Genomic DNA, 15730 nt, shown 5'->3' with positions numbered 1-15730 from the left:
ACCTAATGACTGTAAATCATGATGCCTGAGCTTACTTGACTTTTAAACAAACACCTCTGCATTAACACCAGTGGCTTTATGAAATTGAGACAAGTAACTCTGGGTAAAAGTAACTCACTATTTCATTCTTTGACTACAGAAAATAATTTTGAATCAATGTAAAATAATTCACAATATTACATATCCTCTGCAGTCTTTTGTTTTTAGAAAGCTACCATAGCTTTCATTAAACTATATTTTATAAAGCAAATTCAATAAGTGACATCTTTGCACTAGAAATGATAGCTCCTGAAATGTAAAGCGACAAATTACTAACCGAACACTGAACTACTCAACTATATGTTTTTACTGTATTTTAATAAATATGCTTTAAATGACATTTTGTGATCAAGTGTTTTGTGAGCAGCGTGCCAACATACAGCGCCGTTTCGATACAGTCATACCCCCCCCCCCCATCTCTCTCCCACTTCCCTTCCTGTCAGCTCTGATCTGTCCTATCATAATAAAGTCAAAAATGCCAAAAATAAATCTTAAAAAAAAATGTGTGCCTCTACTTTATTTATATAGAACATTTTAAAACAGCAAATGCCAACCCAAAATAATGCACAAAAAAGATTATTAAAACAACAACAGAAAAAATAGTATATGACTGTCACATGCAAAGCTTTTATGGTAAAGATAATTTGGTCAATAATAAATTCATATCAAATCAAAGTCAAACATTTAAACACTGTTCAACTGTTTTTGGACATGATTTCTTCAATCCATGAAAGATAATTGCTCACTTTAGTATAAACCCCATAATACCCAGGCTGGGCACATCCGTGACCCCATGACACAACACCGCTTATGAACCAACTTTTACTCTGTGTGTCAAAAAACGCATAGGGCCCTCCACTGTCCCCCTGGCAGGAGTCCTTTCCTCCATCACCAGTCCCAGCACAAATCATGTTCTCTGTCACTACTAGCTTCCCTTTAGCTGTCACTGTGGCGTCATATTTAGCCTTACAGTCCTCAAAATCAGTGACGGGTAAAAGTACGTACTTGAGATTATTGGAATGTAATGCTGGTCTGTTTATATTTGACACACCCCATCCAGACACCTTCCCAACGTCATTAGCCTTCAAAACAAACCGCTCTTCCATCCCAGGCAAACACACAGGCATGACGGCTTTACTGACAGGTACCTTATACTCCAGTTTAATCAGGGCAATGTCATGGTTGAAGTTAATGTTATCGTGATGGTACAGAGGGTGAATGAATATTTTCTGTGGCATGCCAACTATAGCATTGGCATCATGTTGCTTGACTATGCCCATCTTCAACTGCAGCTTGGAAGTATCTGTGTAGCTTTTCAGAACATGAGCAGCAGTGAGGACCCAGTTGTCCGAAACAAGAGAAGCTCCACCGATGAACCGGTGACCCATTCGTATCATGACCTGCCAGGGAATCTCGTTCTTTTCTGCACTATCCCCACCAATCACCTTGGACAGCTTGATCTCAGGCTGGCCACAAACTGAAACACAGCAAACACCAAATCAGTGTTTACACCTATTTTTTTTATTTTTATATTCTCACATATGACATTAAAAAGCTAACAAAGATATGACACTGATATAAACTACAAGTAAAAAAATTGGCACACCTGCTCTTTTTTTTTTTAATTATTGCTATTTTCCACATTTTAGAATAACAGTCAAAGGTTCTTAACTTTTTCCACAGCTTTCAGAGTTTTATAATAAAACATGGTAGTGTAGTGTAAATAAAACTGATGAACCATATGCATTAAACTCACTGGGTGAACATATCTGGAGTATTTTTCCACCCAGGGCATCTCTCCAGTAGCCGTCATGTGCACAGGTATAAACTCCTAATTTCAGAGAGATAATGATTAAGGCTCCGTCACACTGTAAACCTACAATGTATTGCTATCCAAACACTACAACTTGCCCATTACCATTTGTTCCTTCCTTCATTGTGTAGAATTCACTGCATGAATACTTGATCACAGATTTATATGTGGTTGTGGTGAATTTCACACTTGCATTATACACTTCTACAGGATCTCCACAATCAACAACTGCAAAAGAGAGATATTTGGTCATTGACACAACAAATGACATGTTGGCGAAACCTAAGCATATCAGTTTAGTTGAATGTCTGGTCAAGTTTAAAAAAAATCTGGTCAAATTCTGTTTACTCTTAATTATTGTTATTTTCATTTTGTATTTTTGTTTTTAGTCTTTCTATTATTTCTGTTTTATTCTTTCCTCACATTTTAACACTGTTACCCTTTTACACTAAAAGTTATGGGATCATTTTATGTTGATCGTTGCACTGAAATCTTTTCAAATGAAACGAAAAGACATTCACTTCACATAATTTAACTAAGCCAACTGAGAATTTGCAATGCAACGTCATCATAAAATTTTGAATTTTGACCTCCAAAATATTTTGTGCATTAATGCATACTTCTGTATTTTTATGAATATTTAATTTAATTAATGTTTAAGCACATTTTTCCTTGCAAAATAAGTTACTTAAAAAAGAAGCAAATTTAAATAAATGCATACACGCATGCATAATTCACACCTAAAAAATCTTTACCAATGAGGATTTTTTTTATTTCTCTTAAAACAAGCCACATCATTTTATTTCTGAAGTATTGTTTTTAATTTACTTGTATGATTAGGTTTTTCATGCAAAAATGAATAAAGTTATTATTATTATTATTATTGTAGTGTTAAGCTTTACTTTGTCATAATCATTCATTTTACCAAATGCATTTTTATCATGGAAAACTACTAATCCTATATGTATTTAAAATACGCTTTCCGCTAGAAGTTTCATCATTATTTCATCACAGAATTATTTTCTGAGTTCACAGTAAATATTTCACTCACTTCAACTTGAAATAACACCTCAGGTTTGAAACCGTACCTCCTCTTTGGTGTGTAAGTAAACCCCCATTGACAATTATACACACTTCATGCTTATCTGGGATTGTTGAACAACTTACTGATGCAGAGAGGCATCGGTCCATTCCAAAATCCACCTTTCAGGCATGTGGCTTGATAAAAGGGCAACGTTTCGTCCCCCTAAAGAAAAAAAAGTCACTTTTAAGTCCATAAATAGCATACCAAGCCTCTTTTCTTAAATCTTCGAGAAAGTAAAAAGTTACCAGAATTAATTCATAGCCCAGATCACACGTGACATTGAAAGTGTCCGTCATGATGTACTGAGACTTCTGGGGTTGAATACGTCCGTGCTGAGGAGCCACAGGGTTTGGACATGGCTGCGCTATAAGAGCAGGGAACAGTGAGGACTGGTAATACATGTTGGAAACAGCCTATTAACTTGTCATTTAAATGTTATTCTTAAAGATCTGAATCCCTGCTCCAATAGCTTTCACATTAATCATAATTTTATACTACTTTTTTCTCAACACTGTGCTTTATAGCAGTAGGCGGGTGCTAAAGGGTTAATTTGACTTGTTGAGATTCTCTGATTGGTGGAGATTTCTTTGCAGAAAAATGTGTAATGTAGTTTTTCTTCGTTTTTACTTATCAAATAACTGAAAAGAAAAGGGTGTTATAAGCTACCTGTGCTCGTATACTTGATCTTCCAGCCTTTGTTTTTTCCCGAGTGGTCTGAGCGGAAGGTCACATGCACTTTGTGAGTTCCCGTCTCTATTTTTCTTGGTGGGGTCTTGCCACAAAATGGTCCGTACTCCCTTCCACCTGCAGTGATCTTAAACAAAACAGTTTGAATTGTCAGTGTATACAAATGGCACCAGATAAACAAGTCTCTTGGGAGGTGGGAGGGTGAGGAGAAATAATAGGTGGTTGTGGAGGCCATGAGAGAGCATACATTATGTATTCAACAGCCTTCAGGTCAGTGATTAGTGGAATAGTCTGACGCTTAACACCAGTGCTGAGGAGACCATAGGCAGCGAGGGGGGGGGGCTAAACTGAAAGATCGCAGCTATAACAAGCTGTTAAACGCCATAAAAAGTGATTGGATTTAGTCATTAAAATCAAATGAGCTTTGATGCAGAGTATAAAATCTGTGCTGAAAGTAAACACTCTTAAACACTTATCATGCTTATTTTCATCGAGAGCCAGTCTTATGTGTGTAAACCACTCTAAAATCAATCTTTCTTAACACCCAACAAGGACACTAGAAGGCATATTATATCTCTCTTCAAACAGTAAACAATCTTCCTTAAGCTATAGAGTCTAGCTCATATATATATATATATACACACACAACTCTTTGTGGGGATTCTATGAACCATATAAAATATTTTATTATATTCAATACACATTAATGTCTTATAGTTATTTTTTGTTTGTAGCTATTCTGTGCTTTAATAGTTGTATTGTGTTAAAAATCTGGGTATTTTTATGATGGGGGTCACACAAAAATCACACTATTAAGAAAATAGTTAAAAATATCTTTAGCATGAATACTTCTCAGACATTACAAAAAAATGTATTTAATCATGTTAACTGTATTTAATGTTTTTAATAATTGTTTTATAAACTGTAAATATTAACAGTATTATAGGTATTTTTGTAACATTTTAAAAACCTTTCAACATTTTTTACATTTTAAACACGTGTGCTTTCCTGAAGGTCAGAAATGATCATTTTTGGTCCATGCAGCTGCCTTTAACAATGAATTTAAATTGACTCACAAACAAAAATCTAAAATCTAAATCAAATGTGTTGACACTTTTCATGCATATTCATCACCCTAACTGAGAAAATGTCTCAAAATGTAAAGAAAAACATCATAGGTTAGCCAGTATTTTCGATGGAAAAAAAACAAATTAGTCAAATTGATCCATTCCATAATATAGAGATAGTTCACCCAAAAATGAAAATTCTGTCATTCATGTTGTTACAAACGTGTTTCCAACATTCATCTTGTTGAAAACATGTTTCAAAATATCTTTGTTATGTTAAATAATGACAGAATTATTGTTTTGGGGTGAATTGTTCCATTTAATCTAAAACAAAACCATGTAATGTGTGTCTTTAAATTCTTTAAACTTTTCAATCTCTGTTTTATCAGGTAGAGGTATAGAGAGTTCCCAAAGGACCCCATTAAAGTGACTCACACATGTGCACACACATACTATTATGGCTGTTGTTTTAAGTTTGAACTTCCATCCTAGCTGGAGTGCTGTCGGTGCTTGTTTATTGTGAAATAACCAACCTTGAGGATGTCATAAGGGCAGTGGATTTCAGGATGAGTCTCCACATCAAATACGTCCTGGAAATCGAGGGTCACTTGGAAGCCTTCCATCAAATTGATAGTGTAATGACACTGGCTCATCTTGGGGTAAACACCTGGGTACTCTGGACTGCTCAGTTCTCCTGACCTCTCCTGAAACACCTGCCCACTACACTCAGCTACAGTGGAAAAAAATGCATTTTCACACCCACTGGGAATTGTCAAAAGCACACGCACATACGGTTAACAGACAACTATCCATGCCACATTTAACACTGAGGGCCGCAGGAAATTGCAGCATTGATTTGGGATGCTCAGAGGTAAATAAACCTTTCCACCTGTAAAATGGCCAGAGAAATGGCTTTTCATCACTTCTCTTGTGACATTTATGAGCAGTTACAAACATTACACGTGTGGCAATTAGATACTTTGGCAAATACAAACTTTTTACAGCTGAAAACAGTTATCAGATACAAACAGTCACTGCAGTACAATTTTCAGGTAGTAAATTCAGGTTGCTATTATTTTTGCATCTTTACTCAATCTTTAACAACTTTGGATGCAAGAATCGCAGGAGGCCTCAGATTATTGCTGTTTATATTCACTGCTTGGTATTACCAACTAAACTGTGTATTATCAGATGTACTGTAGTTAGGACTCATGCTTTGATATTTGTCCATTTATGATTAAAAAATCTATTGGTAGTTACTTAAATTTCAGAAAGAATGACAAGACATGCATGTTCAATCGTGCCTGTTTATTAGTGAGCACAGCACTTCAATAAATATAGGAATAGTTCACCCTAAAATAAAAATTCCATCAGCATCATGTTGCTGCAAACCTATTTGACAGACATTCTTTCACAGAACACAAAAGAAGAAACTCTTGCTTGCTCTTTTCCATGCCATTAAAATGAATGGGATTGGAGCTTTTAAGCTTTTAAATTTATTTTTGCATTTATGCATTTGGCAGATGTTTTTATCCAAAACAACTTACACTGGATTCAAGGTACGTTTATTATTAGTTCTTGTTTTCCCTGGGAATTGAACCCATGACTTTTGCGTTGCTAGCCCAATACTGTTTAAACTACAGGATGGCTTTAAATGATAAAAGTACAGTAAAAGTTTCAAAATAATAATTTATTATAAAAGCAACATTTACTAAAACACTATTATTCATGGAAACTCTTGACATATAGTACTCCGAAGCAAATTTGTGAAAGAAGCAGTTGTGGCTGATTCAGGAACAAATCAATCTTTTGATTCAATCTTTTAAACAAATCAGCTGATTCAGTCTGAATGAATCACTCAAGAATTGGCTCACTGACTCAGTGATCCAATAGTAGCAGTTTTCAAGTAAACAGCTTACTGAATAGGAAGATTTTCAGAGAATATTTCTCATACAAAGCTATCAAATGACTTCAGAAGACTTGGAATGTTGCATAAATCCCATTTAGATCAAATTTATCCTTTTGTGTTCCACCAAAGAGAGAAAGCCATACAGGTTTAGAACATTGAGGTTGAGTTAACGATGACAATTTTTATTTTTGGCCAAACTATTAATTTAATAAATGAACCCCAACAAGTGCAGATGCTACAAATAATTGCTATAAATGGGGAATTTCAGCTGAGTAGGGCAAAGGTCTACTAATTCATAAATGATTCAGAAACAAGTCATTGTTTCTGTCTTCCATTCTGCACAGTATGATGTGATGTCTCTATCTTCCCCATTAGCAAAGAAAAACAATTAAGAGGCATGTCTAGGCTGGTAATTGTGATTAATTACCCACCATTAGCACAGTATACAGCTCGAAACAGGTATCAGTTTTCAGCTGATCCCTATAATACTGTTCCCTCAGGAACACAATGGTAATTAACCTGGACTCGCTTAGAGTGACAGAGATCAACTGCTTTATACAGGCAGACTAGCGAGACGTTGCCCACTGTATCATCAGTCTGTTGCTGAAGCACGCTTCAGGCTAAAGCCAGTTAGCGCTGTCCAGAACCGCAGTAAACATTAGCACTTTAAATGAGAGGAGGTTTTTGGGACTAATCCATTTCTGCCAAAAGTTTTCACAACCTGAGGGCAAGTCAAAAATTTAAATTTGTCTATTCGAAACCCTAAACAGACCTCGCTTATATCGAAAATGCCATGTAGTTAGTTGCAGCCACCCTATCAATGATATAACAAACCTCTATTTGGTGACTCTATTTCCTGCTCGATTATAGGCTATGCTAGCTCAATCAAGAGCTGTTGACAGGGCTGATAGATAGTGTGTGGTGAGCCGTGGTTGCCCAGCCTGCCTGTTTCGACAGGTCTGTGATGCACAAGAGTCACTACTGGAGCATAAATCAGTATTGAGCTGTATGACAATATTTCCTTAAAATATTATGGTTTGTTCAGAACTTACACAGCTAAAAGTTGTTCTTCTTCAGAATGAAAATGTTAGATATTATAATGTATTATTATAGATCAGATTACAGACAAAGAGACAGTCTGTTGATCATATCTGCATTTGTTACTGGATATAGATCAAGATCAGTGATAAAAGTACAATAATTAGTTAACAATTGTTAACAATTTAATTAAGGGGAGACACAAACAGTTTTTTCATGCACCTGTCAAATTTGAGATTTTGGGCTTTTTGGTTTTTCATAAAATATTTTTTCAGACTAGTGGAAAGTAAACATCCTAAAGACACTGTTAAGTGTTTCTTTTATAGCACTTTATCTATTTGTGTCAATAGATTTCAATTACAATACATATTTTTAAAGGCCGTTTTCTTAAAATGAGTTTTATCTCCTACATTGAGCCATATATCTCCACTTCAGTAGCACTTACACACACCAAACTTTACATCTTTATTCCTGTCTATATCCTGAAGGTTTTTACAGAGGGATTTGTTCATATATAATTTGCTTGATTATATACAACATTTTATTCCCCCAAAAATTGTGAAATATTATTGTTCCTGTCTGTTCTAAGTATTTTCTGAATTATGGAGTGACAAAATGAGACACCCAAAATTCCCTCTGTAAAAACTTTTGACTCTTATATGTCAATAAAATGAAATAAGAATTTTGAAGAATTTTTAGATTTTTGTTCTAGAAATGTATGCAAATTAGCCCATATTTAATTAAATAATGCCTCATTTGCATATTTAAACCTAACATTTTAGAAAGCTTGTAATACAAAAAATGTTTGCAATTATCAATGTAATCAATCAACTAGGTAAGTAAGGTGATAACTATTAGTTAATGTTTTTTACCCTATTCACCTGCAGTGTCTCGCCTTAAATTGTGATTATAATAATATGTTTTATTTTTATAGCGCCTTCGAAGACCAAGGTCACTTTATAAAGATTATGCTTTAAAAAGTCTCATATTTTTCTAAATCCTTCTCATTTCCTTTGTTCTGTGGAGCACACAAAATATATATTTCAGTCATGACAACTCTCTATGGTAGATTCTAGCATGGTGATGGATATGACAATGTTAACGCGTTTGGTCTTGACGCAATAGATCTGCTACACTGCTGCTGAATTGCTGCTGCTGTTGGTGTGGAAGATTTTCATTAATCTTGAATTAATATAATACATAGAATTATGCCTATTTGAATTCTACTATTATCTACTATTATCTAGTTTGACTGTGTGAAGCAACTGTGTGTCAAGGGCTGCAGTGAGCCTAGAATAGAGTGAACGATTTGGGGCTGGAAGAACACTCATATATGAAAAGAATCTGTTCACGACCTGGAAGTGCATACATGACAATGATTGATCATTCTTCAAGAACTCATATATGGTAAAAGATACCTGTCCAAAAATACAACGGTGCATATATGGAATGCTGTGAAAACGTCAGGTTGTATATATGTGAGTTTGAGACCAGACTAAAAGACTATTCAGCCTTTTGTTAACTTGTTAATAAAGGTCTATCTGAATTCAAAACCTCCTCAGAGCAATTTATTTTGAACAAGGAAAAATCCACAACATTGGTTATTGCGGTAGTTGTAGACTATTGCTGCTTGCTGCTCAAGTACAGGAACTTTCTACTGCCAATGCATATGGCGATATGGTGCCGTGAGTATATGAGACATACTGCTGCTGCACAAATAGCATATAAAATAACCCTGTAGCAGATATATACAGGTGGATCTGGGGAAGGTGGAGGGCATCAGAGAACTCTGAAAGCGTGCTGCAGGAATCTCAAGTGAATATTAGCCAGCCATATAAATGCAAGGCAGTAAGTTCATTGGCTGCATATGCAACATGAACCAATCAGTTTATGCCAAGTCGTTTAACTCTTTGAATATCATCAGTTACGTTAACAACCCGTCAGCTTGCGCCATCTAGAGTTTCATGACTGAACTATTTATTTTTTAATCCATACAATGAAAATATATGGAGTCCAATGTTCTTTGTGTTCAGAAATAAAGTTTGGAACAAAATGAGGGTGATTAAATGATGACAGAATTGTGAATTATCCCTTTAAGAGAGCTTTAAGTTGCACAATCAAAGAGTTTTTATAAATCAGGTAACCAGTAATGGAATAATTTCTGATGCAGCACAAGTGCATGGAACTATGAAACTAAATCTTCAAATGTTACAAGACAGGAAAACAGCAACTCTAAAGGTATTTAAAGCCCTTGCTTAAATGTTATGGTTTAATATACTATATATAATAATATAATGTAATTATTTGTGATTAGAAATATGATGGAAATAGTTTGCTACTACCACAGTTTAATATGTGAGAATACAACAGTTGTAGCAGAAATACATAGGCAGTCAGCATGCATAGAATCCATTGATGGTCTATCAAAAAACAGTGTCTCAGTACTTAACATGCGATTTATAGTGCATTTATAGTAACTAGCTTTTTTTGTGAAAATGAACATGTACAACATATTACATAATGTCCAATACATTTTATAATCAATGAACAGAAAATCTACAGGCCAGGGGTTTCATCTGTTCTGGTATCCAGTTTCTTACCAGGGCAGTGTCTTTTATCATCGTGGAGTTGGTATCCCAATCTGCAAGTGCAGTAAAAGCCCCCCACGTAATTATGGCAATTATGGTCACACACAGGCTCTCCATCCACAGTGCTCAGGCACTCATCAATGTCTGTAAAGAGTAAAAAGAGGCCGTTTAGCAACAGTTCTCACTTATATGGATTTGGGGTTCCACTAAGATCAACACATCTATGATAAAATTATATATATATATATACCATTTTATCATAGATGTGTTGATACATATATATATATACACACACACACACACACACACACACACATATATATATATATATATATAATCTACTTAATTTTAGAATATACAATATTATAAACACTATAAACGTTAAAAAGTAAACATTAGATTTTTTTGATATCGTATTAAATTTATTTATTTTATATCTAGTTTAAACCTTAGCATTTACAGCAAGAGGTGACAGCAAAAGAGAGGAACAATCATGCCGTGAGAGAGAAAGTCATGCTGTAAATCCATTGTTTCCATCACCTTCAGCGGAAAAAAATGCCTGGAAGCCTGTGAATCGGCCCTCGTTGGAGTAATCTGATCTGAAGAGCACGGACATGGTGTTGGTGGCAGAATAGATGACAGTGTTTTTGGGTGCATCACCGTAATTTTTCTCTGCCTCACCACAGAACCGAACTGTGTCATTTGCTTCTGCGAACACCTGGAAAGATTCAGCAAGTAGTAATTATTACAAGCACACATCGGCATCCTGTATATCACATAACAAGCTTAGTTAGCATGCTAGAAACTTCATTAGGAATTATTGTGCGCTTCATTTCACGATAGAGAGGTTAAATCAAATGTTCAAAATGAGTATTCTGATATAATCTGGCAAATGGTGCAGTTTAATGATAAAGCTCTAATCTTAAATTTACATTATCCCACCTTTATAGATCAAGAAAACATGCATATTAACATAAACAACACAAGATGATTTTGAAATGATTGTAGGCACTCAGGGGGGAATTATTTTAATCTGAAAAGGACTGAACATTAGTAATAAGGTTAAAACTTGTTAACATTCAATCATCTAACAGATTCCTGGTTGAAGTCTGACTTGGATTTGCATGGGCAAAGAATGCCTTAGTGTTTTCTCATTTAAAACTGCTGTTCTCTTTATTCACTTCAATTAAAGCATATAAATTATTTTCCCACAGGTAGTATGAATATAATAGAAACTTGATGACATTGATTGTAGATTCACTTATGATTTCATTAAATTACTATCTGAGATATAAAATCTAATCTAGAACCGTAACTCACTTTGATATGTATATATTGCCCAATAAAATGACCCCATGTTTAAAGGTCAGTTGAAGATTTGTATCTAACCTGAATGTAGTCATATTCGCAGCGATGAGAAGGCTCCAGGCTAAAATATGTAAAGTAGAGCCGTAATCTGTGTCCCTCTGGTCCTGTGATATTCCACACCATACGCTGGTTGTTAGGATAGACATTTGGGAAGTTTGGTGAGGTGAAGCTTCCAAATAGTCCTGTCAGCTCTGAGCCAAATGCTAATGGAAGCATGGTGATGAATGCCAAAGATACTCTAAAACAGCAGCAAAACAAAAAAGTGTATTACTGATAACATATTGAAGCTTTCACAATCCCAACACATTAAATTGAAACATGGGGGAACTGTTCCCACTCCACAGTGAACACATTTGAACACTTTGCATACCTGTTCATTATTCCAGAACCCCACAAACTTCAGTTCGTCTCACAAAAAAATGTTCTAATCACCTCCGCAGAACTCTAATGTCCTCCAGGTTAATGAACTAGCTGAATAAATGGCTCTGTGCAAACACAGCACTGAACAGCAACAGTGTTTTTGGTTTTCATCACTGTCTATTCTGTCAAATGGCAGTATCAAATATTGAATTAAAGACATATCAGTAGAGAAGTTAACCTTTGTCATCATTGACATGCTTGACATGTCATTTATTCTCCTTAAACACTAGATTTACAATAAACATAAAACAAAAAGAAAGCAGTAATCACATTTAGACCAAGAAAATTAAACATTTGATTAATCCTGGCATTTATGTTGACTATAAAAGCCAGAATTTACTGACAGTAAATGAAAGCGACTGACAGCTAATGAACTCTTGTTTTTGCAATGTGTCCTTCTGACCAGTCGTCAATAATTGATTTTTTGTGTATGTGTGTTTGTGTGTGTGTACATACAGATACAACTTTGGCTTGTAGAAAATAAAACAAACAGACAAACAAAACAACAGGTTTTCAAAAATGTACGTTTATTTAAATATATAGAAGGGTCCAAAGTCTGATCCACTTCAAATGTTGACTAGTGATCTCAGACCACAATGTACATTTTGGGAATTAATAAACAGATTTATCAACACACAGAATATTTGTAATATTACAAATTTAACAAGCAACCAAAATCCAGTAACACTGATATGACAGAATATTCATAAGGACAAAAATAATCATGAATAATTAAAAATAATCAAAAATAATCATGGCATGGACACCAGATCAACACAACCAGACAGCCCCCCCCCCCACCACCGCTTTTTGATCACTTTTGGCCGTGTTGTGATAATAACGAAGATACGTAACATTTCAAATGTATGAAAGGAAAAAGTAGAATAGTCACACTAATACGGAGAAGTATTACCAGCTCTATGACATTTTCAGACATATGAACTGCGATGTGCCACAGGCAGATGTTTACGATGAAAAAACAACAGGTGACGCTGAAAGCCAGTCGCCGTCGCATGTGCCAATTACCTTGAGAGCAGAATTAATTTGAAATGCCTTTGTAATACTACAGTCCCTTTCATTTAAACCTTTTGGCACAGAATGAGATGGTTATTTAATGATTTAAAAAAGTGAGAAAAAGAGAGAGAGAACGAGAAAGTGGGCGAGCAAGGGAGAGAGAGACAGAATGAATAAAGCGACAAATGTTCCATAAGCAAGCTTATAATAGACCCCTCATTTCCAATACACTACGCTGGTAATGCTTGATGTATGAGGAGATTACAATAATTATCCTCATAAACGACAATGGTAATTTCCAGCTGCACATACCCATGCTGATTGTGGCTGTCAGGTGTAATGCGCTGACCTCTGACATCATGCCTACTTGAGAGGTCACAGGTTGTTGGGACACAGCTGGAATGATTCTTAAAGAAAAAACAATCTTTCACACTGGTTTATCAAACCCTCTAGAGTACTCTCACTGGAAGCCTCTGAAGGCATCTGGGTATCTGCATGTTTTAGAGAAAGAGATTTATGACTTTTTAATGCAAATTGAAAAAATTAAGAACAATTAATAGCTTAAATGGGTGTTTTGTTTTCTTCAAAAGAACCATAAGTTGGACAAACAAACAAAAAGTGGATTAAAATGATTTAATGCAAGAATTAAAATAAAATTAAAATAGAGTTATATAAAAAGACATGTTTCCACTTGGATATATATATATATTAGGGGTGGCACGGTACACAGATGTCACGGTTCGGTACGTACCTCGGTTCGGGGGTCACGGTTCGATAAGATTTCGGTACGGTTCGGCATGTTTAGGGAAATACTATACTGTCAAATAACAATAAAGAACATAAGAATAATCTATCTAACTACAAGCAACAGCACAAATAAAAATACAATAGTGTAAAGATACAAATAAAATAATCAGTGATTTTCAGTTTTTTTTTTTATAAATTGAATAAAGTAATCAAAGGTAAAAGAACATTGCATATTTGACTGTATAAATTAAAGATTACTCTTTATTAAAGTTACAAAAGCGATTCAATCAAGAGCAGTGAGTGATTTATTTGTTGTTGCTGTTTATTTAATATTAAGAAAGTGCTGTCACTTTAAGAGAAAGCACTGATCCAGTGCACTGATGCTGTACGCTCAGCCGGCTATATCTGCTATAGGATACTTACCAAGACGGGCATTTTGACAGAATTTTGTGTGAATTTATCCATTCAAACACAATTTCAGAGAGAGCTTCATATTTGCCCGCGTTCTGAAGCGCAGGTTTGCACGCTTCTGATGAGCGCACGCACAAATCTTCTCACTGCGCGCGCGAGCTCGCGTCCTCTGGCTCTTAAATGTTTGAACTGGCAGAGCTTACATGACTTTAGTTTAAACACCGATATCAACGTGTGCTGTTCAGGTCGCACCTGTTCGCGCGCTATCAGCACCCGGGTGATGACGGAATAAATGCTCATATTCCAGCATACGGCACTCGCACTGAACGAGTGAATGATTTGTCCACTTATTTTTTTTTTTTCTTTCTCATCGCTGTTGTTGTAATGTACTGGGAAGCCAGAATGCGCATTCATTAGCCGAGCCCTATTTGTTTTACTTGTTATTTATAACAAACCACATGCGTTGTCAGAATTAAGTTGAACCGCGGTCCTAGCGCGTGCCGAACCGTGTGTGGAGAACCGTGCGGTTCGGTTTTTTTCCGCGAACCGTGGCACCCCTAATATATATATCTCCATAGGCATAACTGGGGTTTGCAGGGCCCCGGAGCAGGTTTTACCCGTGGGCCCTGTTTGAAATTGTGTAAATAGCACAAACAAATAAATAGAACAAAGATACAAATTAAACAATGTTTAAGTTTTTTTTTCAAGTTTGTATGTGTCCAGGTACAGAACACGAATAATCAAATATAAAATATCATTGTAGTCAATAGTCTTCACTGTATAAATTAAATATATATATATATTAAAACTATAAAGTAATTAAGTAAAGAGCAGTGAATGATTTTCTCTCATTTAATTTCTTGGATTAACATTAAGGACATCGACACCAGGTAGTAAATTAGGTGTATTAGGTACATCCAAGATCTGATTTCTTTCTCAACTGTTTACTTTCACTTAAGACACAACCAAAAGTTTTTTTTAGAGGATACTTACAATACTGTATGCACGTATTTGTCTGTTCAAGAGCAAGAAGAAGCACAACTCAATTCGTTGATCAAGGGCTGTAACACGTGGCTCTCCGTGTGCACGCTGTGTGCACAGAACACAGCATGCGGGTGCTGAATAAAGTTTTTTGCTTCTTTTTGTGTTTGTATGTTTAGGTGTATTTGTTCGTTCAGGTGCAGGTGGATGCGAAGGAAAGCTCGGTTTGGTGTTTGCGTGCTGTCTGTGAGACGTGGCTCTCTTTGTGCGCACAGAAAACAATGCGTATGGGTAATCAGTTTAGTTCTTTTGCAATTTGTGCTTGAATGCTTTAAACTCTTTTGAATGTTTTCATTTTAACACATGCAATTGATAAGCTTTCATGACGACGCACAACAGTGGCCTGTCAACTGTCCTGAGCATCTTTTCACCCGAGCATCCTCGGCCTGTCGGTTGAAATCGCTGGGGGCCCCCCTCAGCCGTGGGCCCCTATAATCGTCACCACCTTTCACCCCACTAGCGATGGTCTGAACAGCTGTACTAATGAAACTTCGACTTTAATAA

The 15730-nt window shown here is 35.7% G+C and overlaps 1 protein-coding gene across 1 annotated transcript; it reads right to left on the bottom strand.

The window, feature by feature from the left end:
- Window positions 1-524: 524 nt before the first annotated feature.
- Window positions 525-12127, bottom strand: masp2 (MBL associated serine protease 2). Its single transcript, XM_079400506.1, has 11 exons — window positions 11964-12127; window positions 11615-11831; window positions 10766-10943; window positions 10238-10369; window positions 5224-5420; window positions 3603-3750; window positions 3182-3300; window positions 3020-3098; window positions 1958-2080; window positions 1796-1870; window positions 525-1516 (listed from the first exon to the last, which is right to left on the bottom strand). Exons 1-11 carry the CDS (start codon window positions 11969-11971, stop codon window positions 735-737), a joined length of 2058 nt encoding a protein of 685 aa, XP_079256632.1. The 5' UTR covers window positions 11972-12127; the 3' UTR covers window positions 525-734.
- Between the last annotated feature and the right edge of the window lie 3603 nt (window positions 12128-15730).

Source organism: Barbus barbus (genome assembly GCF_936440315.1).
Source record: "Barbus barbus genome assembly, chromosome: 40".
NCBI classification, from domain to species: domain Eukaryota; kingdom Metazoa; phylum Chordata; class Actinopteri; order Cypriniformes; family Cyprinidae; genus Barbus; species Barbus barbus.
Note: the sequence above shows the minus strand (reverse complement) of the source record. Positions and strands in the feature narration are given on the sequence as shown.

Excerpts from the sequence above, each read along its gene's own strand:
- masp2 (XM_079400506.1), bottom strand. Across the intron at positions 3,301-3,602 it reads GATCAAGTATACGAGCACAG|CGCAGCCATGTCCAAACCCT; the intron begins GTAGCTTATAAC and ends CTGCTCTTATAG. Across the intron at positions 1,517-1,795 it reads ACTCCAGATATGTTCACCCA|TTTGTGGCCAGCCTGAGATC; the intron begins GTGAGTTTAATG and ends GCTGTGTTTCAG.